At 38.0% G+C, this 25,954-nt stretch overlaps 1 protein-coding gene across 5 annotated transcripts in view; it reads left to right on the top strand.

The window, feature by feature from the left end:
• efr3a (EFR3 homolog A (S. cerevisiae)) overlaps positions 1-25,954 on the top strand; it is a 183,425-nt gene that overhangs the window by 64,346 nt on the left and 93,125 nt on the right. For all 5 annotated transcript variants that reach the window (XM_048595631.1, XM_048595629.1, XM_048595632.1 and 2 more), the window contains 4 exons: positions 3,164-3,291; positions 4,434-4,584; positions 9,653-9,774; positions 16,025-16,174. In XM_048595631.1, coding sequence (XP_048451588.1) covers positions 3,164-3,291; positions 4,434-4,584; positions 9,653-9,774; positions 16,025-16,174 — 551 coding nt within the window. The remainder of the gene's footprint in view (positions 1-3,163; positions 3,292-4,433; positions 4,585-9,652; positions 9,775-16,024; positions 16,175-25,954) is intronic.

The following is a 25,954-nucleotide window of genomic DNA, read 5'->3' as shown; positions in this document are numbered from 1 at the left end:
TTTGTGCCTTACATTATCAGTGTAGATTAGTTAGTAATTTTAAGAATCATTCTTGGATGTTTCATATAGAACAATTTGCATGTGATGGAAAAGATTTGAAATGAACAACATTAGCACTTGCACAGTTGAAGTATGCTGAAACATGTGAATGTCTCCAGTAGATAAATACACTTGGGTGAGTTGTTTTCTTGGATTAATATTTGAAGTATTGTCCTCCACACTTCTGTTTTTAAACTTGGAAATGCACCTGAAAAATATTAGCCATCACTATGGAGACAAAATAGTATCACCCTGAGTGGTAGTTTGTCTGAAGATAATTTTAGATTTACTCAAATGTTAAAATGACAATCTCTTAATGAGCTGTGTTTGGGCTGTACTAATGCCTGTTTACAAATTTTAACATTGATCTATAAGCACGGAAGAATTGCGAAAGAGAAACTTTTTTTTCAAACTTTAAGGACGTTGCTTATTCCAGATTGGAGTATGTCATCAGACCTTTATCTGTCTTAGTGGAACATGCTGAGCTTATTCTGTGTATATTCTGTGAAACCTCTTGTATGATGTGAATTCCCTTTCCCAGTATCTGCCTCTCTGTCCTCTATCCTCATCCACATTTTTGGATCCAAGATCTGCTCGCCCTGTTCTTTGAAAATTTAGCCCCAGAAATTTCCTCAACAATCTGGCAGTGGTAGAGGGGAGCTAAATCATTAGATATTTGATGTCTGCTCTAGAGTCTAATTATTCCTTCTCAGACTGATATGAGTGTACTTTTTGGAGTTGAAAGAATCCACACATGACTGATCGATCTAAATGCGGTTTTATAAGAATGTAAGAGCTAAAGAACTAGGAATAGGAGTAGGCAATTCAGCCCCTTGAGCCTGCTCCACCATTTAATAAGATCATGGCTGATCTCATTTTGGCCTCCACTCCATTTCCTGCCTAATTCCTATAATGCTTTTAATTAAAATTAAAATTCTGTCTATCTCCTAAAATTTATTCAATATCCTGGCATTCATGTATTCTGGAGTAGTGAATTCCACAGATTCATGGCCCTTTTGACAGAAGTAATTCCTCCTCATGTCTGTTTTAAATACACCACCTCTCATGCTAGTTTGCCCCATAAGGGAAGCATCTGCTCAATTTCACTTTGTTAATCTCCTTTTAGCATTTTATATAACTCCATTAGATCTCTAATTTTTCTAGATTCCAGCATGCAAAGGACAAAAGCACAAACCCACTAAATTGCTGAGGTTCAGACTCTAAACCATGTATCAAGATTGCTGCTGGATACAATCAAGTGCTAAATCATGTTTATCCATTGTTATCTTTGTTAACTTCACTGAATCTTTATCTACTACTGTTTTTTTTAAATTCCAGACCTCCTCAATAAATTCCTCTTTGTCTGCCATTATCTTGCCATTAGAATCTCTTCTTGCCAAATATACCTCCCTCCTGCCACTGAGTTCTTAGATTTGTTCTGTATATAAAGAAATGATTCATTGGTTAAAAGCAGGTATTTTTTGGGATTCATTGAAATTCTTCAGTATACAGCCATTTGTGGTGAATGTAATTGAAGACGTGATAGAACACAAGTAACCTTTAATATTTGAGGTAGTAATTGAATTTTTGAAACTTACTGCCATTTAGAAGGAGATTTGTGTCTTGGTTCTTGGCTTTCTGGCAGTCACCCAGTCCCTTCCTTGTAAGCTGTGGAGTGACAACCTCCAGAAACGTGCTGTCCACCTTGTGGGCATACTCCAGTGATGCCAGTTGCTGCTCGAGGTCTGAACCAAAACTCATATTTGTTTCTCCTGCCCTCCCGCCACCACCCCGCCCACAAACAAAAACCTAGCTGTCAACAATTCTGTACCTTTACTTATTCAGAGCATGAGAGGTGGATTTCCCACATGGCAGAGGATGTGAATTTGAGGCACCTGCCAGGCTTCTCTTAATTGGGCTACTAACTAAACTTATCGAAAATAATGCTTGAAACTTCAAAGCCTTGAAGTTTAATTATTTAGTATCTTAATTCCTTATTTTCGAACCTTGCCTCAGTAGTTTTCCTTGATTACAATCTTAGTTGCCTTGGGGTTGGTTGCGGCTCCTCTGTTTTGACATCACTTGTTTACCTTTTCACTTTTGTGCTCTTTATAGTCTGTCCATACCTGCTTTGTATTATTTCTTTGATCACCCCATAATGCTGTGCTTCAAGGATTGCTTTGACTGGCTTTTTTTCTTTTACCATAATGTGTTTGATTTTTAAATCCAAACATTTTTAGCCAGCCTTAGAAATAAGTTACTGGCATGCCACCATTGGGAGTGTGCTACGAAGTGTATAATATATGTCACTAGGGATGCTTCCTGAATGTGGGACATGGGGGTTTAGAAAGATACAGGTAACCATATTCTTGCACAGCTTCGCTTCTAATCGGATTGATATATTTTACAAAAAGATACTAATTGAGACATAATGCCACCTAGTGACCTAAGCATTGACTAAGCTAGTGCTTCTAAGCTGTTGACAGTGAAAGGAGTTGCTCCATTACTTTTGTGAAATTCAAACTCTGTTGTTGAAGATTTATTCCTAAGTATGGTGGATTTAAGACAATTAGTGTTTTAAGATGTAGCTGCCTTCAATGGCTTAACCCTTTTTTTTGATTTTGATAAATCAAGCCCATTAGCTCTGTGGTCACTCTCTGCAGAGTTGTAGATTAAGTTTGTCAGTATGCAGATAAGTCAAGTTTTTGTTTAATGTCATTTTCATGTTTGTGACTTGGAGAAATAAATAGATCTGTGTGACAGTAAAGTTTAGTCCTCTGTTATAACTTATAGCTGTTTATAGTAAAACTATAACTAATATTGGTTTAGAATTAGTAATCTACAATATTCATCTTATTCCGGTTTAGATTAAAATTTGTTATCTATCTAGAGTAGAGAGGGATTTGACTCTACATTTGGAAATGCATAGTAGAAGCATTGCATTCTACAATGGATGAGTGTTACTATGCCTCATGGGGGTGTCCTTCACTTCGAGCACTACAAATGTTATTAATAAATCTAGTTGTGGGTAAAGTGCATAGCACCAAGTCAGTATCTGATAGAAAGATCAGACAACAAAACTTTTAAAGCTCATTTATTAACCAATCCAAATGTTTATTATTAGGATGGCCTTGTCAAAGCTGACATGGAGAAGTTGACCTTCTATGCGGTTTCGGCTCCAGACAAACTGGATCGAATAGGGAAGTATCTCGCAGAACGGCTCAGCCGGGATGTTGTCAGGCATAGATATGGGTAGGTTATCTTAATGTTTAAACATTGTTATTTTAAACATTTTTGAATATTTAATGTTTTTATTAAATATTTATTTTTTAAAAATGTCTTGATGTATACCGTGACCAAAATATATTGGTGTGGTGACTGCTAAAGCTATGATTATTCAGGCTGCGAAATCTCTGATTTCAGTACTGTGAACAAATATTAACAAAAATGTAGAGAGATACTGCAGAACTCTGACATCTGGATGTCCTGATAATTGAATCGCAAAAAGGTTAATGTTTAGAATGGCAAAGACTGGAATATAAAATTGAGGTTTTATTGCAGCTCCACATAGCCCCAGTGAGACGTGTTTGGAGTGCTGTGCGCAGTTTTAGTGTTCTTGTTTGAAAAGACGCATCATGAGTTCGGAGAAGGTTCACTTAACTCGTTTTGTTCCTGGGATGAACTGCTTATCTTATGAAGGGAAGATGAACAATTTGAGCCTGTATGCATTGGCGTTTAAAAGAAGTGATCTTAATGAAATGTGCAAGGTACTGAAGGGCCTGGGTAGGCTAAAAATGCCCCCTTTAGCAATTCATGTAGAAAGATTCCAATTCTTAGGAAAATATATATGTGCTAATGATCACCAGAAATGGATTGGCCGAAAAATGTTGCCTGCTTGATGAGCTTTCAGTTAAATTTTCTACTCGCTTTCCAAAGCCCTGTGTTCCTATGCAAAAGCAAAAGTTATGGTAATATGCTGTCTTTGTTAGTTAGATGTTCTATGTTCCTTTTACCCACGTTAATAAACTAAACCAACATGGAAAATAATTTCTTGCTGCACAAGTGCTGCCTGACCTCTGTTTCCAGTATAATTTGCTTTATGCCCTGTAGCTTTTGATCAAAAAATGGTTCTTCCCTACCTTATCTAAATATTGAACAATTGAATAGTTTGTAAGATTTGTTTTTTTTTCAAATAAGTTCCTTTTTCTGTGATATCACTTCATAATTAAAGCCGCTCAAATCTGACATCAGAGAATCCTTTCTCCATCCTTTCCATGGCTGCAAAACCCTCCTTTAAAAGGACAAAATGCTGCTGTTAGGTGAGGGGGAGGAGATAAAGGAATAAAAGTATGATTTGCTATATTTGATAGAGTTGATAAATTTGTTTTGTGTAGGTATGTTTTCATTGCGATGGAGGCATTGGACCAGCTTTTGATGGCTTGTCATTCCCAAAGCATTAATCTCTTTGTTGAAAGCTTCCTTCAAATGGTGGCCAAACTATTGGAGTCCGGAGAACCTGAGCTTCAAATTCTTGGCTCCAATTCGGTAAGTTTTCTGAGGAGATGTGTTTATTTAAATCACATTTGGATCACAGGCTATCCATTTATTCCATATCTGTGGAGTAGATGTCTACCAAATTACTCTCCAATTTCTTGCGACTTCACACAGAGATGGCTCTTATTTCAACTGCGTCCTCAAGTGATGCCATCGATCACAGATGGTTGTTTCTCTTTCCTGCTTTGTCATAAAATCATAAAATAGAATTGTACAACACAGGAGATGGTCTTATGGTCCACCAGTATTCGTACCAGTGCCTTGAAGGTTATCCATTTAACCCCATTCCCCCAGCCTGTAAGAAAATTGTTATACTGTTCCTTTCAGTCCTCTAGATGCACTATTTTTTAACCACTCTTATCTATATCCCTCCTATGTCTCAATATTCATTTTGAAATTTTCAATTAACAATTGTTTTTGAAGTTTCTTTTAGTAAGATATATTTTGCACTGACTTAAAATTTGGTGCCTTCAACTAATGCGGTCTGATTTTTAAATGAATCCTTACTACCTTTTCAGGATTTAAAAAGAAATGTAGTGAGTGTGTAGTATACAGTCTGCTTAGTAACCTTGGAGAAGTTGTGACATGGGAGTGATGAGGTTTTGTTTAAAGTAGATTTTTGAAGTAAGATATATCTACTGGAATAGCTTTATACTTGAACTTTTTCCAACACAGGCAAAGTAGCTCCGTCACTTCAAAAGCTTAATTCTTCTCTTTAAGATCAATAGATTTGGATTACACAAATGGACTATAAGGTAAATGACAAATTTTGAGATGAGACAAGAAGGTAGAGTTATGGTTGGGGATCAGCCGTGATTTTAACAAGGCTTCCTTAATGCTGCTTGCAAACCACTGACCTCTACCACCAAGAAAGTCAAGAATACCAAACAGTTGGAACGTCACGGTTGCACGTTCCCCTTCAAGACCCCCAGCATCCTGCTATGGAGTTATATTGTTTTTCCTTCACTGTTGCTTGGTGACGATTGTGGAATTCCCTAACAGCACTGTGGACGTACGTATACCACGTGGTCTGCTGCTATTCGATGAAGTGACTCACTGCAGCCTTCTCGGGGGAATTTAGGAATGGGCAAATATTGCTGGCCTAGATCTGAAAGCCACATCCTGTCAAATTTTTAAAAATTGACAAAACTAGCTCAAGAAACTGTCTTTCCTATTCCTATTTCTTATGCTCTGTTAACTAAATGTTAATTAATGTGTATTCCTGAAAATTCTTACAGCTCTTTAGAATGGTGTGGATATCATAGAATCATACAATTCCTGCAGAAATAGGCCATTTGGCCCATCGAGTCCACACCGACCTTCCAAAGAACTTCCCACCTAGACCGCCCAACCCCTTCCTCTAACCTCGCATAGGGTTTTCACCATAGTTAACCCACTTAACCTGCACGTCCCTAGATACTATGCCCACCAGGTGGCACGGCAGCTCAGTGGTTAGCGCTGCTGCCTCACAGCACCAGGGACTGTGGTTCGATTCCAGCCTGGGCTGACTGTCTGTGTGGAGTTTGCGCATTCTCCCCATGTCTGTGTGGTTTCCCTTCGGGTGCTCAGGTTTCCTCTCGCGGTCCAAAGATGTGCAGGCTAGGGGGATTAGCCATGCTAAATGGGAGGTTAGAGATAGGAGTGGTGCGATGTTTTGGAGGGTCGGTACAGACCCGATGGGCCGAATAACGTCTTTCTGCACTGTAGAGATTCTGTGAAAGAAACCAGTAGATCCAAGATATAAGGAAAATTATTTTGTTTGTTGATAATGGTATTACATCATCGGGGATAGATTCTGAATACTAATTTTTAAAGATTGTATAATACTGTATTTAAATCTATACCCAAATGTTTGCAGCAAAATAGAAAATAAGAAGGTTGCATGACTTTACAGCGACCTTTGTTACATTTAGCATTTGTCATTGTAACATGTATTTCTCATCTCTTATGCAAGCATTCCCATAATGAAGTAAACCTGAAGAATCTTTGATCTCGCGTGTTTACAATAATTTTGCAATGAGTTTGCAAAATGTTGAAATGAGTTTCTTTGCTTCTGCTAATAGTAATGGAGCTTCTTTATGTTGGACTGAGAACATTTGAAAGTGGTAATTACAATAATGCATTTTTAGCAGAGAGTACATGGTTTCTTTGGCTCTTCAACAAATGTTACTAGCATTTGAGCACAAATTAGGAGAGAATGCTTTCTTTTCTCTTGCCAGGAGAACAATATTGACTTGACAGTATCACTCTAACTTGCCAACACTCCATTGCTTTATAATTGTAGTTTTCTCACTTTTGTGAAGGGTTTCCAATGAAAAGAAAAATTGATGCGTTGCCAGGATATTCAACTGCTGAAAGAAAACTTATTACAGTTATTTTGTATATAGCTATGTTTAGTGAACAAATACAGAAAAAAAGTAAATTGTCACTAGATGAACAGTAGCCTGATATCCCAGGACACTTCCAGTTTACATTGTAACCTCTCAAGTCCAAAATGCCCCATATTGTCTTCAAGCTACTACATTTATTAAAATAGAATCAGAATCAAAGCTTGGAGTTACAATGTCTGCATACCAATGCATGCTAATTTCATGGATTATGAGAGGCCTTTCATACTTTTCAGAACTATCCACATTTGCATTGTGGAAATGTTTTATTTTTAACTGATTATGCAAGTCCTGATATTTTGCAGAGTAAGCTTTCAAACTTTTGACTACAAATATTTTGCTGCATTAAAAAAAAAATTGCCTTGTGCTCTGATGCAAAGAAAATATGAAATGGAGGATGCATTTTCATTAAAGGAAAGACATGTGAGTAGAGCCTATCCTGACTTGCAACCCCTTCACTGTCATGGATTAAAATCATGCAGGTTATTTTTTGACAGCACAGTGGGTATGTGTACATCACACTGAGTTCCTTTGGTTCAAGGTTGCTTTTCAAAGGTAATTAAGGATAGGCAATAAATACAATGCCTGCAATGCTCATCTACCATGAACAATTTTTTAGAAAAGTAATTTTGCTTAACACAGCCAATCGTGCAATGATGAGAAACTCTTGATTTGCATAACTGTACCACTGGTTACTGTTCAATTTTGTACATATTGTTTTGAAAATTGCAATTTATTTTTAAGTACCTAGTTAAAACTGAAGCTACATTATAGGTAAGCTGAGAATAGTTAAAAATCTTGTCTGATGATAAGCTCTGAACTGAACACTGTCTCAGTAGATAGAAGGGATGCTATCTTTTTCTCTCAAAACCGTCTTCAAGACTGCTGGTAAAAGTGAGACATCATAACCTAATTATTTCAAGCAACAGATGACTAATGAGACTTGCACAATCAGACTTTATAACTAGACCCTTCATGCCAGCTGTCAGTGTAAAAGAGGAATTGGAGTTTCTGAGAAACTGTTGATTATTACCTCTCGACTGCTAGGCTCAACTTCTGTACATACAGAGACATCATCCTGAAGTTGATTGCAATAGCTGTTGAAAATTGCAGGCAAAATTATAGCCTTCCATAAAAATGTTAATTAATGCCATCGTAAGGCAACACTATTCTTGCAGAATTACTACTTTTAAATGGTCAGAAAATGCTCCAACCTTGACCTTATTTCGATGTTGGACATACTATTTGAAATAAGTCTACTTAAATTTTCAGCTTTATCTGTTTGGATTATTGTTTTGTTTATATTTAACAATAAAAATAACAATCATGTAAATTCTGACTATTCATACCATTTAATTAGTATGAGGAGTACACTCTGGGAATAAGACTGACCTCACTTATATCAGAAATATAGATCTGATGTATTCCATTTTGGATATTTCTACAATATATTGAAATTACAATTGGTAAGCTGGCAAGTGAAAATATTAATTTCTGTGTTGCATAGTTTTTATTTCATCTTTCATAGCTGTCAATGGAAATTTCCTCATTCTGTAATTTTAGATTTTTTTTTCAATTTGTCACGTCTTTCTTTGGGAGAAAAATAAGTTCACAAGAAAACAAAAGTGAATAGTTGGTGGTAATGTGCCCCAGTATATTTGTGTTTTTAAAAAAAAAGTTTAGATATTCATATTTTACAAAGTTGCATCTTTCATTTCTTAATACAAATTCTGTACTTTTAAAATTCATGAGATGTTAGTCTGCATTCAAACCTGTAGGTGTGTTCCCAGTGCCTAGTAGACTTGTGCTGAGTTGTAAAGAGCTATGATTTGGAAGTAACAAGGTGTAGAGCTGGATGAACACAGCAGGCCAAGCAGCATCAGAGGAGCAGGAAGGCTGACGTTTCGGGCCTAGACCCTTCTTCAGAAATGGGATTCTGGATATATCAGATTCTCCTACTATCTATGGTTTGGAAGTGTCAGTGTTGTGAAAGGCCCAGTCGAATTTTACTTGATTAAAACTGTACATATTTCCAACTCATGAGCATAATACTTCCCATTGTTTGTCTATCTAAGAGCAGCTTAAATTGTAAGATTTCATAGAATCCCTACAGTGTGGAAACAGGCCCTTCAGCCCAACAAGTCCATATTGACCCTCGGAACATCCCACCTAATCTACACATCCTGAACACTATGGGCAATTTAGCATGGCCAATCAACCTAGCCTGCACATCTTTGTGCTGTGGGAGGAAACCGGAGCACCCGAAGGAAACCCATGCAGACACGGGGAGAATGTGCAAACTCCACACAGACAGTCGCCCAAGGGTGGAATCGAACCTGGGTCCCTGGTGCTGTGAGGCAGCAGTGCTAACTACTGAGCCACCGTGCTGCGCCTAAATGGGAAGTGTGGTGATTAAAAATATTTTTAATCAACTTGTCATGGTATGACACATCTAGGACAGTTGGGATTTGAACCTGGACCTTTGGAAGCAGAGGTAGAGACACTCCAACTGTGCCACAAGGTGATGATTGAAACCCCAAGTGACGGTCTAAGTTTCCAGGTCTTTGTGATTTAGATTGTCTATCAACAGCACCATGGAACTTCTGAGAAGGTATATCTTCAAAACTTGTGCAAATTCCATCTTTAACTTTTTTAACTGTCATCTTCCCTAGTTTGTCAAGTTTGCAAACATCGAGGAAGACACTGCTTCATATCACAGACGTTATGACTTCTTTGTGTCTCAGTTCAGTGCGATGTGCCATTCTTACATTGATGATCTGGAAAGCAGAACTAAGTGAGTACATGAGGCCAGTCTTAATCATTTTGTTGTGCATGTCATTTGTTGTGATTGGGAAGTATTATTTAAAAATGTGGTCTCAAATCTCTTTCAGATATTGTTGCATGTTGTATATAATTGTTTTGATGGTTAATTTGCACAGAGTTGTAAAATATCCAAATAGACTTTTTGTCTAGTCTTTGACAGTACAGATGGCTTTCTAATGCTAATGAACCTCTATCAGATTCATCTAGACAGGTTTTCACAACACCTACACACAACTGACTTTGAGCTATGGTTCTCGGTTTTTAAAAATAAAAACCCTTAAAACTTGAAATTTCTGTGCCAGGGATGGGTGCTAATTTAATGCCTGAAAAATGTGCTAATTAATGCAGCAAAGTATTCTGATGACGCAGGCTGACACAGAGGCAGTGTTTCTATTTTAGTACAGCTTGCAGTACACTTGATAATCTGTAAAGCCTGCTCTGTAAAGCTTTAGGTGTTTAATTTGCAACTTAATAGTCACTTGCAAAAATAAACTCAGTCCCATCATAACCTGCAAATGTTCTGTAGATCCGGAAAAGGATGTCAACTTGAAAAGTTATACCTGGTTCCCCACTGCTACCCCACAGAGACCTGCTTAGTATTCCAGACCATTTCTGTGATTTTTTTTTTTTAAGGCTTTTGTTGTCCATGACATTTTGCTTTTTTGTTACATCACAACGTACTGTTCTATAGCTTCTGCAGTTCTAAAACGCATTCGTGATTTTTAAATTTTGAATGCTGAAATGTATTCGAGTCAACTATTTGATGAACGTCAAAGCCATTCATGTTGCCTAATTGTTCAAAAGTGTAAATTTGTAAACTGTAGAAGAACTCTTTCTACAGCTTACAGCGCTGGATACAGCAAAGATTGAGTCTTGACAGTATACTGGCGATGGTACTAAAAACTCCTGGTCCAGAATGAGCCATGCCCCGAGCCAAGCTATTTCAGTATTGTTACAATACTGATGTGTATATATATCGACGATGTAGTAACTTGCCCAGGTCTGCCCTGTCTACAAATTCAGTCTTGTCTGAATTACTACCCTCCTACTGTCGATCATTAGCAGAATGATAGAATGTGTCTTTCACAGCAATCAAGAGGTACACACAGAGCAATAATCTGCTCACTGGTGTGAATCAAAGCAATATTTATTTGTGTGGCATCAAGAAACCCTGCACAATTTAAGTCTGTAGGAATCTAGAATCAGTAGGGGAGGGATACCTCCACTGGTTAAGGTTGTTAATTCCTTGGAAGTTTTCAGAGTAGTGTTCTAGATCCAACCATCCTCCATTGGTTCATACAATCAAATGTATGTTTAATCGCTGATGATTGCAGTGTTTAGTATAATTTGCTAATTCCCAAATACTGAAACGTCTGTACCTACATGTAATAAAACTGGTCAGTATTCACATTTGGACTGATAAGTGATGACGATATTTGTGCAGAGCTATTATTATCGCCAAGTGAGGCTTAACAACCTCATGAAATTTACTGGTATGTATATGCTGTTATAACCATTGATTCAAAACACAACTGGACCAGTTGCAAAAGCAGGTTACAGGATGAGTATTCTGCATCAAGTAACTCTTTCCCCTGATTTCTGCAAAAGGCCCAATTCAAAAATGTGATGGCATACACAGAATACTGGAGAAACCCAACAGTTCTGGCAACATCTGTGGAGAGAAATAGAATTCACATTTCAAGTCTGGTATGACTATTCTTCAGAACTGGAATGTGTTGGAACGTTTTTAATACATTTGACAGATGTAGAAGAGGAGCAAAAGGGCAGATGATTTAGAGTCCCAATGTAAAAGATAAAGGAGTTGTTACTCATGGAGAAAGGAAAGAAAGAGATGTAAAATAGTACGTAAATTACGGTGTTAAAGGAAAAGAATTGGTCCTTTCCATTGAAACAAAAATATGACTCAAACTTGACAGTAGTGAGAGAGGGCGGGAAGAAAATGCAAGAAAAATGGAGAGCATACATAATGACCTGCATGGACGTGATGGGCTGAAGGGTGTTTTTCCATGCTGTGACACTGTAAGACTCTAACGCGGTCATTTTCTGAAGATATTGAATTCAGTATTGAGACCTCAAGGCTGTAAAGTACCTGAGCAGAAAATGAAGTGTTGTTCCTCCAGCTTGCATTCTGCTTCGCTGGAACATTGTAGTAGGCCCGGGACAGAACAGCTGGCATGAGATGGTGGTTTATTGTAGTAGTAACAGACCAGAAACCCCTGCTGGGCATACTTAGAGGACAAGGCCATGCTATCCATAGCTTCAGGTAAAATTCCACGCTGGGCTGTCATTCTACGTGCGTGTAATTACAAGCTGGAACACCTTCGGGGGAGCCAAGTAGCAAATGCGGATGCCATGAGCTTCCTCCTGCTGACAGAATCACCACCAGTTCTGCCACCACTGGAAGAGTCCATTCTGGTTTTAAACTTTCTGGATATCCTTTCGGTCTATGACTGCATCCACAGTCTGATACTATGAGATCCAGTCCTGTCAAAACTAAACCAGCTGGTGGTGATGGGAGAAAGAAAAGAGCCTTCACAACCAGAATTGAAACTTTTCTGGACCTAGCAAGACCAGATCACAACTGAGGATGGCGTTTTGTTATGGGGAGCAAGAGTGATTTTCCCAAGCAAAGGTCACTGCCAGATACTGGGTACCAGGGTAATCCAGGGGTGTCCATAATGAAGATGTTGTTGAGAAGTTATGTCTGGTGGCCAGCATTGGATGCTGACATAGCCGCTTGGAGGGGCAGTGTGCAGAGTGCCAACGAGGACAAAAATTAGCGCCAGGAAGCTCCCCCATATTCATGGGAATGGCAGGCCCTTTCATTACTTCAACGTTCTTAGTCATTGTAGAAGCCCACTCAAAGTGGCTAGGTGTGCATAGAGTTCATTTTTCAAACACGGATGACGATAGAAAAGCTGCGAACATTTCTTTTTGTAATACGCGGACTCGTGGAACTGTTGGTCACAGACAACTGGCCATCATTTACCATTTCAAGTAGTTCCTAAAGTTAAATGGCATTTGGCATATAAGTGCAGTTCAAACTTTGAAGGCAGACTTAAAGAAACAGCCTACAGCTTCACTCAATACCAAACTTGACCACCTCTCATGCTCCAGCAGAGTTGCCATTGGGGAGAAGACTCCATACCAGGTTAAATCTGATCCTCCTATCCTGGAGTGGGCAGGGTTAAACAGCATCAGGAATGCCAATGCTGGATACAAGATTCCTCTTAGCAGGACAGACAGTTTACTTCAGGAGATGAAGTATGATGCTGAAACCACGGAAACAGCCCTGCATGGGTAAGAAAAATGGTCAATGGGAGGTCAGGTCCCATGACATACAAAGTTTGTGTAGGTGAGGCGGTCCTGAACAAGCCTGTAGACCACAGGAAAGCTGCAAACTCGCAAACAGGGCAGGAGCAAAACATTACTGGCCCCTCACCACAGTTGGAAAGGCTGTCCGAATCTGTGAGTGCTCTCCCTCCATCTAGCTTCAAAGAAACTTTTGGAGTCTGAGATGGGCACAACAGTTGTCACAGTCTCAACGTCTTTACTGCCTGACCAAGGGGATGACTTTCTTATAAGATGCTTCAGGTGCAAGAGATGGGCTATGGTCCAGTTATGCGCTGGCTGTGTCTGAAGCTGAATTGGTGGTACTGGACCCGGTACGAGACCCCTCCCAGGAGGTGCTGCAAGATAAAGAACAGGCTTACGTCCCGAGACTTGGAGAGGGAAGATGTAGTGATTTGTGGTGAGGTCAGCTAGGTGGACCTCCACGAATGAGGTCCCTGATTGGGGCTGTTAACCTGCTCCAATCAGGGAGCTCTGGCTGACAGATACAAACAGGAGTGTTAGAGGTTCTGTTCACTCAGTGCTGGCTCTGAGGAAGCCAGACCAGTGTCCAGTACTATGCACATGTAAGTAAAGAGCAACTTGGTGAGGGAATACCAGCCTCTGGAGTTAGTTCAATCTTATCCTGAACTTTTTGCATAAAATAAAATAATCAGGGAATTGTGGTTCATTTATAAATAATACTTTTTCCACATTATTGGTGATGTATATTTCAAAATGATGAGCCAACACAAGATTCAATATCTTCCTCTCCACTATCAGATATTTCTGTTGACATGCAGTCAGTTTCTTTGCAAAATTACTGACAGTTCGTTCAATTCCCATCTTGCCATCTTGTCGTAAAATGACACCCACACTGATGTCACTGGAACCAGCAGCCAACTTGAATGGCTTCTCATTATTCAGCACTTCTAAAACCCATCAGTCATCAGTGCAGCTTTTAAGTTGTCGAAGGCATTTTTGAGTCCCTTCAAATTTTCTGCCTTTCTTTGACAAATTTATTCAAGGAGCCACAATAGTGCTGAAGTTCGTAACAAACTTGCAATAAAGTCTATCCTGCCAACATCTTGCAAAATTTCTTCTTTTGCTTTTGGAAAGTCCAAAATAGCAATTTATCTAGGTGCTACTCAGCCTTCACCCACTGTGTGACCCAAGTAGGCCACTTTTTTTTTCCTTTTTCTAAATCACTTTTAGCCAGATAAAGTTGGCGTTTTGTAGCTGCTCAAACAGTTCAGTCAGGTGGTGACAATGTTCTTGGCTGAAAACAGCCAAATTGTTGATGTAAACCATGGAGTTGTATAGCCTTTCAGTGGCTATTGGTCAATTGTTAGAATATCACTAGCACATTTTTAATTCCAAATGGCATGACTTTGTGTTGATAAAGCCAATCTGATATTATAAAAGTTTAATAGACCCAAGGTAATATCAGTCAATGAACTTGACAATATCCCTTTAGCAATAATTGAGAGTATCCAATTCCTGCAAAGCAGTTCGCCAATCTTGGTATCATATATTTGAGAATATTTGTGTACTGAGTTGACTTTGTGATAATCAATACAAGTAATCTGCAGTCCGTCAGTTTTTAGTGCCAACATGATAGGAGAGCTCCAAGTACTGTGATTCAGTTCACTGATGTCATTGTCCATTATAAACTTATTCTTTTTCCTCTTCTGGGCTAATTTTTCTGAATTGAGCCTATTAGAATGTTGTTTTAGGGATAACACATCTCCTCCGTTAACATCATGAAGAGCCAAGGACATTTTTCTTGGCCTATTCAGTCCATTAATAATTCTGTAATAGCCTCACTAGATCACTTTGTTTTCTGGAAGGTAAAATACGCTATCTCACCTTTTGAAGTATTTCTATATTATCCAATTTGATTGCTATAGGATCATCTTTTGAATTTTCAATTTCTGATTCATTCTCCAATTGTTTTGGTATTTTTGTTTCATTCCCTACTTTGTTCACTATTGTGAGTATACTTTTGCCCTGATTATCATCCTTGTAATAACAGCATTTCTGCACTTCACTTCTGCACCTTGGAGTGCCATGGTAACCATAAATGTAATACAGCCACAAGGACACTTTGCATTCGGGGACATATGTCCTAGCTCATGAACTGGGTCAGGCTGCATCTCTGGCCTTTTCCTTGCTCTCTTAGAACTCACTCACTTAGAGCATGCCCAGATCTGCGTAGCATTCCTGTGTTGCATTGCTGTGCCTTTTTGCATCCTGTCCCTCGGCCAGAGATACCAGGCTCATAGAACTGCTATGTTACTGTAAGGTTTAGCACTCGCACAAAGCCAGAAGCTTGTCATGATAATCAGCAGTCCTCAGTCAAGCCGTCCATCCATGAATCCTGCCCCGGTAGTCAAGGATGGCCTCTGATACCAGTTCGGGGGCTTGGACGTGGTCAGAGTCAGGATGCTCTCCTCACTATTCCCAAACTAGTAGTCATTTCTTTTTCCAGCTTTGGATAAAAGCACTTGTGTTTTGTGACATTGTATAATTTGTGTAATTTCTTCCTGTAGCAGTCAAAAGGTAATATAGTTTGATTTTAGTTTATGACTGAATAACTTTGTGGTAAATTTTATGTAATAAATAATGATAATGGTTTAGTAATTCACATTTACATTTTAAGCCAGGCAGCCTGGCAATCTGACAGTGGTTTTCAAACTTTTGGACAAAAACATCAACAAAATGTTTTGAGAACCTAATTTGTAAGCACAATAATTTGTTAATTTTACTTCCAATTAGCATTCTAAATGTATAATTGTGAATCATGTTTTGATGCTTTAAAAAACTGTATACATGTGCTAAAAGGAGAAGCTTTTGTTTGTCCTTGGCAGGATCAGGATTGCTGGTATCAAGGGTATTCAAGGAGTTGTCCGGAAAACTGTCAATGATGAGCTGCAGACTATAATATGGGAACCTCAGCATATGGATAAGATTGTTCCTTCACTTCTCTTCAATATGCAAACGACAGAAGACCCTGACAGGTTAGTCTGTCTAATGAGAAATGAAAGTGGTGAATTGTGAAGAATGCTATGAAATTGTTTAAAAAAAAAATTAAAAATTTAGTGTGCCTGTTCCTAAGAATGGGTAATTTTGTGCATTGTGATTTTCCTGCTCTGATAGCTGGCAAAACATAGCAGAATCAATGATTTGAGTGACAGCTGAGCAAAATTTGTCCTTTTCTGTTCTTAAAGATGCTGGAGAAAGGACTGATTGTAGGTTGTTGCCTTTTAAGCTTTTTGTTGATTGCATTCTAAAGTGCTTGCTATGATGGAGGGTTCAATTTCAACAAGCTTTATGTAGAATTCAGGCCTTTAAATGTCTGAAATTGCAGACTGTGTTGCTCATTTTGGACTGAACTCCTGGAGAATGTTACTCAGTTTAAATGTTGGTCACAGTAATAACAAGTAACTGAACAAGTGATAGCTTGAAGGTTAGAATCAAACATTCAAGCTGCTGGAACTATAAACACGGGTTCACTGGAAAAGTAGAATACTTCTGTCCTTTCCCAGTGCAGATTTCTCCACTTAAAGACCAACCGTATGCAGTGCTGGAAGAAATATCCCAATCTGAGAATATTAAAATGAGGTCTGCCTCAAGGGTATTTTATTCTATTTAGCACACCTCAACAAAGTGTTTACTTTTGCATTAAGTGCATCTAATGAGGTGAAAACTCGTGAGTAACAACAGCTGTGAGTGCCCTTAATGAGCAACACACTTAAGATGCTTTAATTGGCAATTTTGAAATTGCCAAAATGGTGGTTGTTTTTCACCAATATAAGCAAGAGTTCATTTTGTGCTGGAAATTTCAATTCCTAATTCCAATTCCTGATCTTAAGTCCTGTGGTTCTGCTGATGTATGTCCTATATGAATATTACAAAATGCAAATTTTATGCTTTGACCATCCATTTATGAATTTAAATGATACATATACCTTTGAAGTGAAATTGCAAGGACGCTATTTATTTGTATATATTTTGCCATGAAGCCCTGGTATATGCTATGTATACATTATAGAGGGAAATGCAACGTAGCATAATAATCAAAACCTTGGGAAATTTTAAAGCTGTCTCTCTAACTTTATCCAGCTGATGGCTAATCCTTGCTAGGTAATATTTATTATTAGCCTTCAGTTGTTCCAATTTAAATGTTAGGGGAGTTCTATTCTGAATTTTTCATATCTATTCCCATCCTTTTTTAATTTTATTCTCTCTGACAGGGAGCAATATGTTTAATTATCCTGATGGTTTCATTTTTATAAAGTTAATTTCTCTCTGGAGCATAGTGCCCTGATAATTTTACAAGTTGTCTTACTGTACCAAACCACATTTACCATTTCATGTCATGCTGTAATTGAGCATGTTTAAGACATTTTCCAGTGAATCTTTGCTGTACATTCCCACATTCTAGTTGCCTCCCATTCTGAACTCAAGAACCAGTGTGCTGATGTGATGAAATATCTGACACAAGCCACTATTAGACTTTCAAGTTATTTTTTTTCTGAGATCGTAAAGGGACCTTGTCCACCAACAATGCCCCCTCCCGCCCCCCCCGCCCCCCCGACCCGCAATATTGTACCGGCCAGGCTATCAAATATGGTATTTTTACCCGCACTCAACAACACTAACATTTCTAGGAGAAAGCTGTCAGGTTACTATTCTAACCTCTGCTTTTTTTGACTTTCACTAGAATGTATTGTGTTATTAGGTTGATATCATGATGAATTGTGTTTAAATGATTTATTCCAATTAAGCTAAAAGGAATTTTTCCAAATCACTGATATTATTTTCCAATTTCTAGCTTAATCATAGTCATATAGCATGGAAACAGACTCTTCAGTCCAACCAGTCCATGCTGACCATAATCCCAAACTAAACTAGTCCCACCTACAAGGGTTTGGCCCATATCCCTTCTTTCTTATTCGTGTACTTATCTAAATGTCTTTTAAACATTGTAACTGTACCTGTATCCACCACTTTCTCTGGTAGTTCATAACACACACAACCACTCCATGTAAAAAAAAAAAAAAAGTTGCCTTACATGTCTTTTCTTAAAATCTTCTCTTTTCACCTGAAAAATATGCCCCCAGTCTTGAATTCCTCTGCCATTCACCTTATCTAAATCCCTGTTGATTTTATAAACCCCTGTAAGGTCACCTCTCAACCTCCAATGCACCAGTGAAAAAGGTATCCAATCTCTATCACCTATCCAATCTCTCCTTTATAACTGAAATCCTCCATTCCTGGCAACATCTTGGTAAATCTCTTTTGAACCGTCTCCAGCTTAATAATATCCTGCTTATAACAGGACAACCATAACTGGACACAGTACTCTAGAAAAGGCCTCACCAACATCCTGTACAACCTCGACATAACATTCCAACTCCGATACACAAAAGTTTGAGCAGTATAGGCAAGTGTGCTAAACATCTTAACCACCCTATCTATATATGATGCAAACTTCAAAGAATTATGTACCTGAACCCCTAGGTGTCTCTATTCTACACTACCCAGGGCCCTACTTTTTGCCTAAGTCCTGCCCTTGTTTCATTTTACTGAATTGCAATACCTCACATTTATCAAAGTAAACTCATTCTGTCTCTCTTCAGCCCATTACCCCATTTGATCAGATCTTTTTGTAATCTTACATAACCTTCTTGACTATCCACTTTACCATCAGTTCTGGTGTCATCCACAAACTTACTTACCATACCTTATATATTCTCATCTAAATCATTTGTATAAATAACAAACAAAAGTGGACCCAGCAGTAATTGCTGTGGAACATTGCTGGTCACAGACCTCCAGTCTGGAAAAACAACCCTCCACCATCTCTGTTTTCACAATTATTTCTTCTAATTCCTTTTTAGCTCAAACACTATCTCGTATTACTTCATAAGCACTGGAGAATTTTGACCACCTCGTACAATCTGTAATGGTGTGCAGTTTTTAGTCTATTCAGACTATTTTGATTGCTCAGCTTAAGTTTAAGCTCTGTTAGTGGGCTTATTTGGTGGACACTGTTTGATACACATGACACACCCCATTCTGAGTGCCATTTTCACCTGGAGTGGAGATGATTATTGAAAATGAAATCCAACTTTATTTTGGAATGTTCTTTCAGGGAAGTAGTTGCTAACTGCAATTTTTAAAACTTTGCACTGTTGTTAATGGAACTTTGCTGCGCTTAAAACAGTTGCCACTTTATCTCTCAGAACTGCAGTAGATAGTTAATTGTATGTGAGGTGCTTTAAGACATTTGGAAGCCACAAGGGAGCGCTGAATAAATATAAATCTATTCGGTCTCTTAATGGAGTTAGCAACAATGCAAACTGCAGGGGATTAATGGCCTTTTTCTTAGTACTTATTCTCTGTCAGCTGACTGCAAAAACTGCAGAATTACTTCAAATTCATGTGGGAAACTGCTGGAGATCAAAACAATTGTCTCTTGGTGAAATGGTCTAAAACTACAATTTTAGAACTGTAATTTTTCAAAAAAATTCAACCCCATTTATTACAGGGCTTCCCAAAATGGGGATTGAGCCCCAAGGGATCAGGACTTGAAATTTTGGGGTTGTGAGCTCCAAGGCAAAAATGGCTGACTCCCTTCCCTGCATTCAATGTCTTTCCCTCTTAGCCCAAACATTCTCCAAAGGATTGCAACAATTTTCAAGCCTTGACTGGTTCCACAATGGGCAATATTTTGGGAAATAATGGTCCATTGCAGCCACTAAGACTTTGAGATCTGAGTATGTGAGCCATGTGGGACATCTTTTTTGGCGTCATTTTAAACCCACTGTTTCAACACTTGCACAGCTTTATTACCTTTCTCTAGGGTAACAAATGGGTCATTTCCAGGCTGGCACGCTGTGACTAATGGGATACCTCAGGATTAATGGTTGGGTTCCAATTATTAACAATCTGTGGCAATGATTTGCTTATGGTGAATAGTGGATATTTTCAAGTTTGCAATTATCACAAAAATCAAGTAGAAATGTGATTTGAGAAAAGTGCAGGTATCCTTCAAAAGTATATGACGAGGCTAAGTGAATGGGCAAAAATTGTCAAATGGAATGCCTTGTGGAGAAACTTGAGGTTCTCCACTTTGGTAGGAAAAACAGAAATGCAAACTATTTCTTAAAAGATGAGTTTGGGAAGAGTTGAACTTCAAAGCAATTTGGGTGTCCTTGTTCATGAGCCATTGTTAATGGAAAGTTAGCAAACAGGTACAGTAAGCAATAAGAAGGTGAATGATATGTTAGCTTTTATTGCAAAGGAGTAACGAAGTCTTACTACAGTTAACTTGAACTTTGAGACCACACCTGGAGTATTTTGCAGTAATGCCTAGTTTTGGCTCCTTACCTTAAAAGTTATGCTTGCCATAAAGGGAATGCAGCAAATATTTACCAGATGAATTTGTGGGAAAGGAGGTGTCATGGACCAGACCCCCCAGATTGTAACCTTTCTACTTTTTTAAAACAACCTATGGAGAAGTAAAAGCTGTTTACCAACAGCCTGTCTGAAGGAGGCCTTTTGAGCCACTTTGACAACACCCCTCTGCAAGTGAAATGGGACAGAACACATCTCTTAAAGGCACAGTATCATCACAAAGGGATTGCCCTATGAGGGGAGGGGTGGAAGTATAGATTAGGCCTTTATAGTCTGCATTTTAGTGGGATAAGAGGTGATCCCATTCAAATGTACAAAGTTCTTAACAGTGATTGAAAGATGTTTTTTCATGTTGGCTTTAGAATCAGAAGACACAGTGTCAGATCAAGGGATAGATCATTTAAGACTGAGATGAGGCAGAATTCCTTTACTTAGTGGTTAATCTTGGGGAATTTTGTGCCTGAGAAGGCGTTGATGATCATTTGTTAAGTATATTCAAGACTGAAATCAGCAGATGTCTACACACTACATACATGAATAGATATGTGGCCATTGCAAAAAAATGTGCTGTTAAAGTAGAAGATCAGGGGTCTTCTATTCATCATGTAGGAAAGACTTGAATGACCGGCTCCCTCTCTGGATACTATGTGTTTGAATTGTGTCCTTGTTGCGTAACATCAGAGTTTTATCCCCCTCAGAACTATATTGGTTTTCTATCTTCTATTAAGGCAGGACTGTCTCCTTATTGACAGAAATGTATCCCTCTCTCAGGCTTGCACTTGTTTTTCTGTCTTGATCAGTCCTGTTGTATCCCTGTGTCTGCTGCATGTTTTTCCCTTCCTGTCAACTCTCCTATGATTTTTGTCAGCTTGACTCTGCTCTGTGCTGCTCCTATGTCCCTGTCACTGTGGGGATGTCTCTCTCTCTCTTCGGCAGGGGATGGGGGGTCCTCCAAAGACTGAATGGTCTACTCTTTCTATTTCTTATTTTCTTGTGTTCTTCACATTCTGTCAGTCCACTATTCAGTGTTGTTTCTCTAAAATATTTTATCTTGATGCAGAGGAAGGTGCTGGAACTTCGTGTATTGATTTCCACATCTTGTAAATAGCTTACTGTCTACTGTGTGTGAGGGTAGCCAGCCTCTGGTCTAATGACAGGTATTGTCAAGTAAACAAGATGTAGTTTATTGCATATCTGCAACAACTTACAGGTTCGTGACTACAAGCATTGTTGCCAGGATGTAGTTTTAATTCTGTCTCCTACAAGATCCTACTCATGACACGATCACCGTAGATCGTACTTACTTTATTGAATCAAGTTTTGATCCTTGTGCAACAGACTATACTTCTCTCTTTTAAGTAAGATTCATTATACTCAAACTTGTAAAATTTCCCTTAATTACATGAACGAGCAATTGATATCAATTTCTCACCAGTTTCAATTTTAGAAACAATGCCAAGGCTTGATTTATCCTGCATTAGAGACCAAAGTACTTTCAAATGGTTTGGAAGTAACTTTCATATTCTCCTTCCCCAGTCTAGCACCCTGTCTCAGAACGTAATATTTTACCTTGAATGAGTTAGGCTAAATCTTTGAAAAATAAAATCTTGAATCCATGTGATTACCTTTATTAGTTTAAAAAGAAGAGTCTTGGCAAATATATTCTCTTGCACCAGTTCACAAGTTTTACCTTTAGCAGGATGTAATGTGAATGCGTCCTGACCATCACTCTTCAGTGCAGCCACCGTTCCAAAATCGTGCAAAATAGAATGAGGATCCTTTGCCATACCAATCAATGAAAATTATGGTCCCCAATTTATATTAATTGCGGCTTTGCTCAAGTACCTCAAGGTGTTAATTTTTCAGTTCATAATTTCCTTTTGTTAAATTGTGGGAATAATCACAAGCTAAAAAATGTAAATTTAATAATGCTCAATATCTCACCAATTTAAACGTTTGTTCAGTGATGAATTGAAAGTATGTCAGCAGAAATGTTAAACTACTTCGCATTTTTATAGAATTGAGCAAGGCATCATTAGATGCAGACAGTTGTATTATTTCACTAAAATATCAGTAAGAAGCAAAAGTCCATTGGAACAGCAGATTTCACCAGTAACACTTATTGTTGGCCCCCTCCTACTTCTCATCTGCAACTGACGTGGAAACTGGTGTATTTTTCAAATATATGCACACTAATGACACCCAGCCTTGTATCTCAACCATCACTGTCAAGCTTATCATTGTCTCTGAATTGTCAGAGTGTTTGTCCAAAATCTGTACTGCATAAGTAGAGATTTCTTCCAATTAGTTGTTTGGGACACATGAAGATATTGATGTTAGTTCCAAAGACTATTACCTCACTTACTTTAGCCCTCTGTAGCTGTAGCTGAGGCTGAACCAGATTGTTGGGAACATTGCTGCCAGGTTTGATCTTGAAATGTGCTTCCTATTAAGAAATGTTCACTGTCATTAAGATCATCTATTTCCACCCTGTGTGCTTTTGACCAACTTCACCCTTGTCTCAGCTCTCAACAAATAGCTAGAGTATGTAGAATCTGACCAGAGTTTAAATGAATAATGTTTCTCAGTCACCTTTTCTGTGCTTACTGAAAAGTTAAAATAACTGCCTGTAGCTAAAGTATTCCAAGAAAGAGAAGTCTTTCAGTGCATTGCAACAGTTAACACAACTTAATTTGAAATCAATAGAAGAAGAGTTGAAATAGATGTAAAAGTGGGTCCTTAGATGTCAGAAATAGTTTAAACATTGGTTCAATATTTGTATCTTGAAGAAGAAAAAGGTAATTTCAGAGAAGACACATGTTGAGTATTCTAGAATTCAGTTACAAATAAGCAACTTGAATTGAGAAGAGGAAGAAGGACGGAAAAACATTGAACTGAAATATTCACCTAGTGCCTAAATTGAGCAAGGAATACGTGAAATTATTTTGTCTTGTCTGAGTAAATTGTTTCAAAGTCACAATGGCTATTATAATTTGAACTATTTGATTAGAAAGAGTTTAGGCAAGAAAATCTTTGGCGGTTTTTGCTACCCGTTCAGATGTAGAGTCCACAGTGTTTTGTTTTTAATTCGCTCACGGGTGTGACTAGACCAGAATTTATTGTTCATTTCTAATTGCCCAGAGGGCAGTTAGAAATCAGCAACATTGCTGTGGATCTGATGATGTATATAGGCCAGGTAAGGATGGCAGCTTCCTTTTGAAATGACATTATTGAAAAATGAGCTGGGTTTTTCCGACAATCGACAATGGGTTTATGGTCATTGTTAGACGCTTCATTCCGGATTTTTAGTGAATTCAAATTACACCATCTGTCATGGCATGATTTAAACCCCAGTCCCCAGACATTACCTTTAGTCTTCAGATTAACAGTCCAGTGTTGCATTATGTCGTCACCTCTCCTCTAAAACTCTGCCTAATGTACTTTCAACATCTGAGGGGGGGAAAAAACATGATCAAACGTTTATGGAATTTGCTGGAGAGCAAACAGAGGTTTGATTGATGGTTTAGAGCTCTGAAACTTGATTAGTATTTTCAAAAGATTAGTTAGGTGTTATTGATAGAAAACTTCAAAACAGTGTTCCTTTAGGAATTCAGTTCCTTTGAAATACTGAAAGATTGCTACTCCTTGGAAATTTGGCCCATTTTACCCAGCAGTCTGTATCTGTTCTTTGTCCAACATGGCTAGTTTTGCAATGCAAATTCCAGAGCATAAATGAGGAAATGGCTCCTGAAATATTAAAGTTGCCTACAAAATTGATGCACTGTACATTAATACTAGATATTTAACTTAGCTTCTGAGTTTCCCTTCAAATAATTCTCTTTTTCAAGGCTGTCTCAATGATGCATTTAGTTAGATTTGAAGGCTATCACTGTGATCCCTTCATTCTGTTTTCCCTTTCAGATGAAATTGATAGGCTGGCACAAAATAAATATGTTATGAAACTACCACAGAACAAGGTGTCTCTGTTCTCTAAACGTGATAGAAGCTCCTCTTCCTTGTCAAACAAACTGGTTCATAATAAGTCTGCACTTGGTATTTCCATATTATTGTTGAGCCTTTTACTTGGCTGTTGAATTACGTACATTGTTGTAAATACAACAAGTATCATTACAAACAGCATGACTTATGAATCAGAAGTGAATAAAATTAATAAATTGAATTCTAGTATATTGGCCTGGCACTTCAAATTTGTCTTGGATTGCATGTAATAGTGCTTTTCCTTGGGGGTCACCATCTGTATTCTGCTGAAATTCTGGAGGTAGTGGATTCCCTTGGGCTGTGGATTGTGAGCACTGTTAGGATTATTTCATTGCTGCAGGTGTGTCTTTCTCTAGAAATTCCGGTTCTAGAGCTGTTTCACTGAGCAAAACTTCAAGCTTTACTTCTTCTGTTTTCAAGTTGTAACTGCTTCCAATTTCAATGTCATACCTGACCAACTCTTTATTTCCCATCTTAATCAGCGCTAAGCCTCATTTCCCAGCTCAATTACCAGTGTTTCTTTGACAATGCTTTCTGTCTGTGTGGTTCTGTTTTATGTAATTTTGCATGGTTGAGCAAGAATGCCTTGATTGGTTAGTGAGTACTTGATGTCATATTTAATTTGTTTGGATTTTCTGTATAGAGCATAGGCATAACTTATTGATACCAATTATCAGCATTCACAACAGTGTGTTTTGTAATTTTTTTTATGAATGGCTCAATATTGACTGGAAAGGAATCTGAACTAACATTTGCTTATGCTGTTTACTAGTTTGTGATTACTATGTATCATCTCAATAATTTGAAGGTTTTCAAATTAAACATGAATTTGAATTAATTATTTAAATTTGAAAATGCAGTCATATTCAGTTAGCAGAATTTTTATGAAATTTTAAAGAATAGTGATTCAGCCCAATAAAGTGAAAGATGTTTGTTTGAAGGCATTTGTTTAAAGAACAGTTTGCTTATGAATAGAATTGATCACAACATTAATTATAGGCCCTGCTTGCAAATTACAAACCCTGCTTTATGGTCAAATTGAAAATACGATCATTTGTATTAGAAGCTATAGGAAAACAAACTGCCTGGAGGGAAGAAAATTGAATGTAGTTAAAACTTGTACAAAATGACATGGTTTTTTTGTTACAACAGACAGTCGTCGATACTTTGCTGGAAACTACCTCTCCAGGGTATGTTACAGTTTTTGCATTTGTTTATGTTGACAAATACTAAGCAGTGTCTTGCTCACCTTTATTTCTGATGAATTTTTTTTGAAAAAGCTTACTGAAGGACTAAAATTGCTATTTTCAAAATTACCCTTTTATTATAATTAGAAATCTGAAAAATAATCTGTAGCTTAATTGGGCATATTTTTA

This window comes from Rhincodon typus, chromosome 4, assembly GCF_021869965.1.
Source record: "Rhincodon typus isolate 14 chromosome 4, sRhiTyp1.1, whole genome shotgun sequence".
Classification (NCBI taxonomy): Eukaryota; Metazoa; Chordata; class Chondrichthyes; order Orectolobiformes; family Rhincodontidae; genus Rhincodon; species Rhincodon typus.
This window is presented reverse-complemented; position numbering and strand designations above follow the sequence as displayed.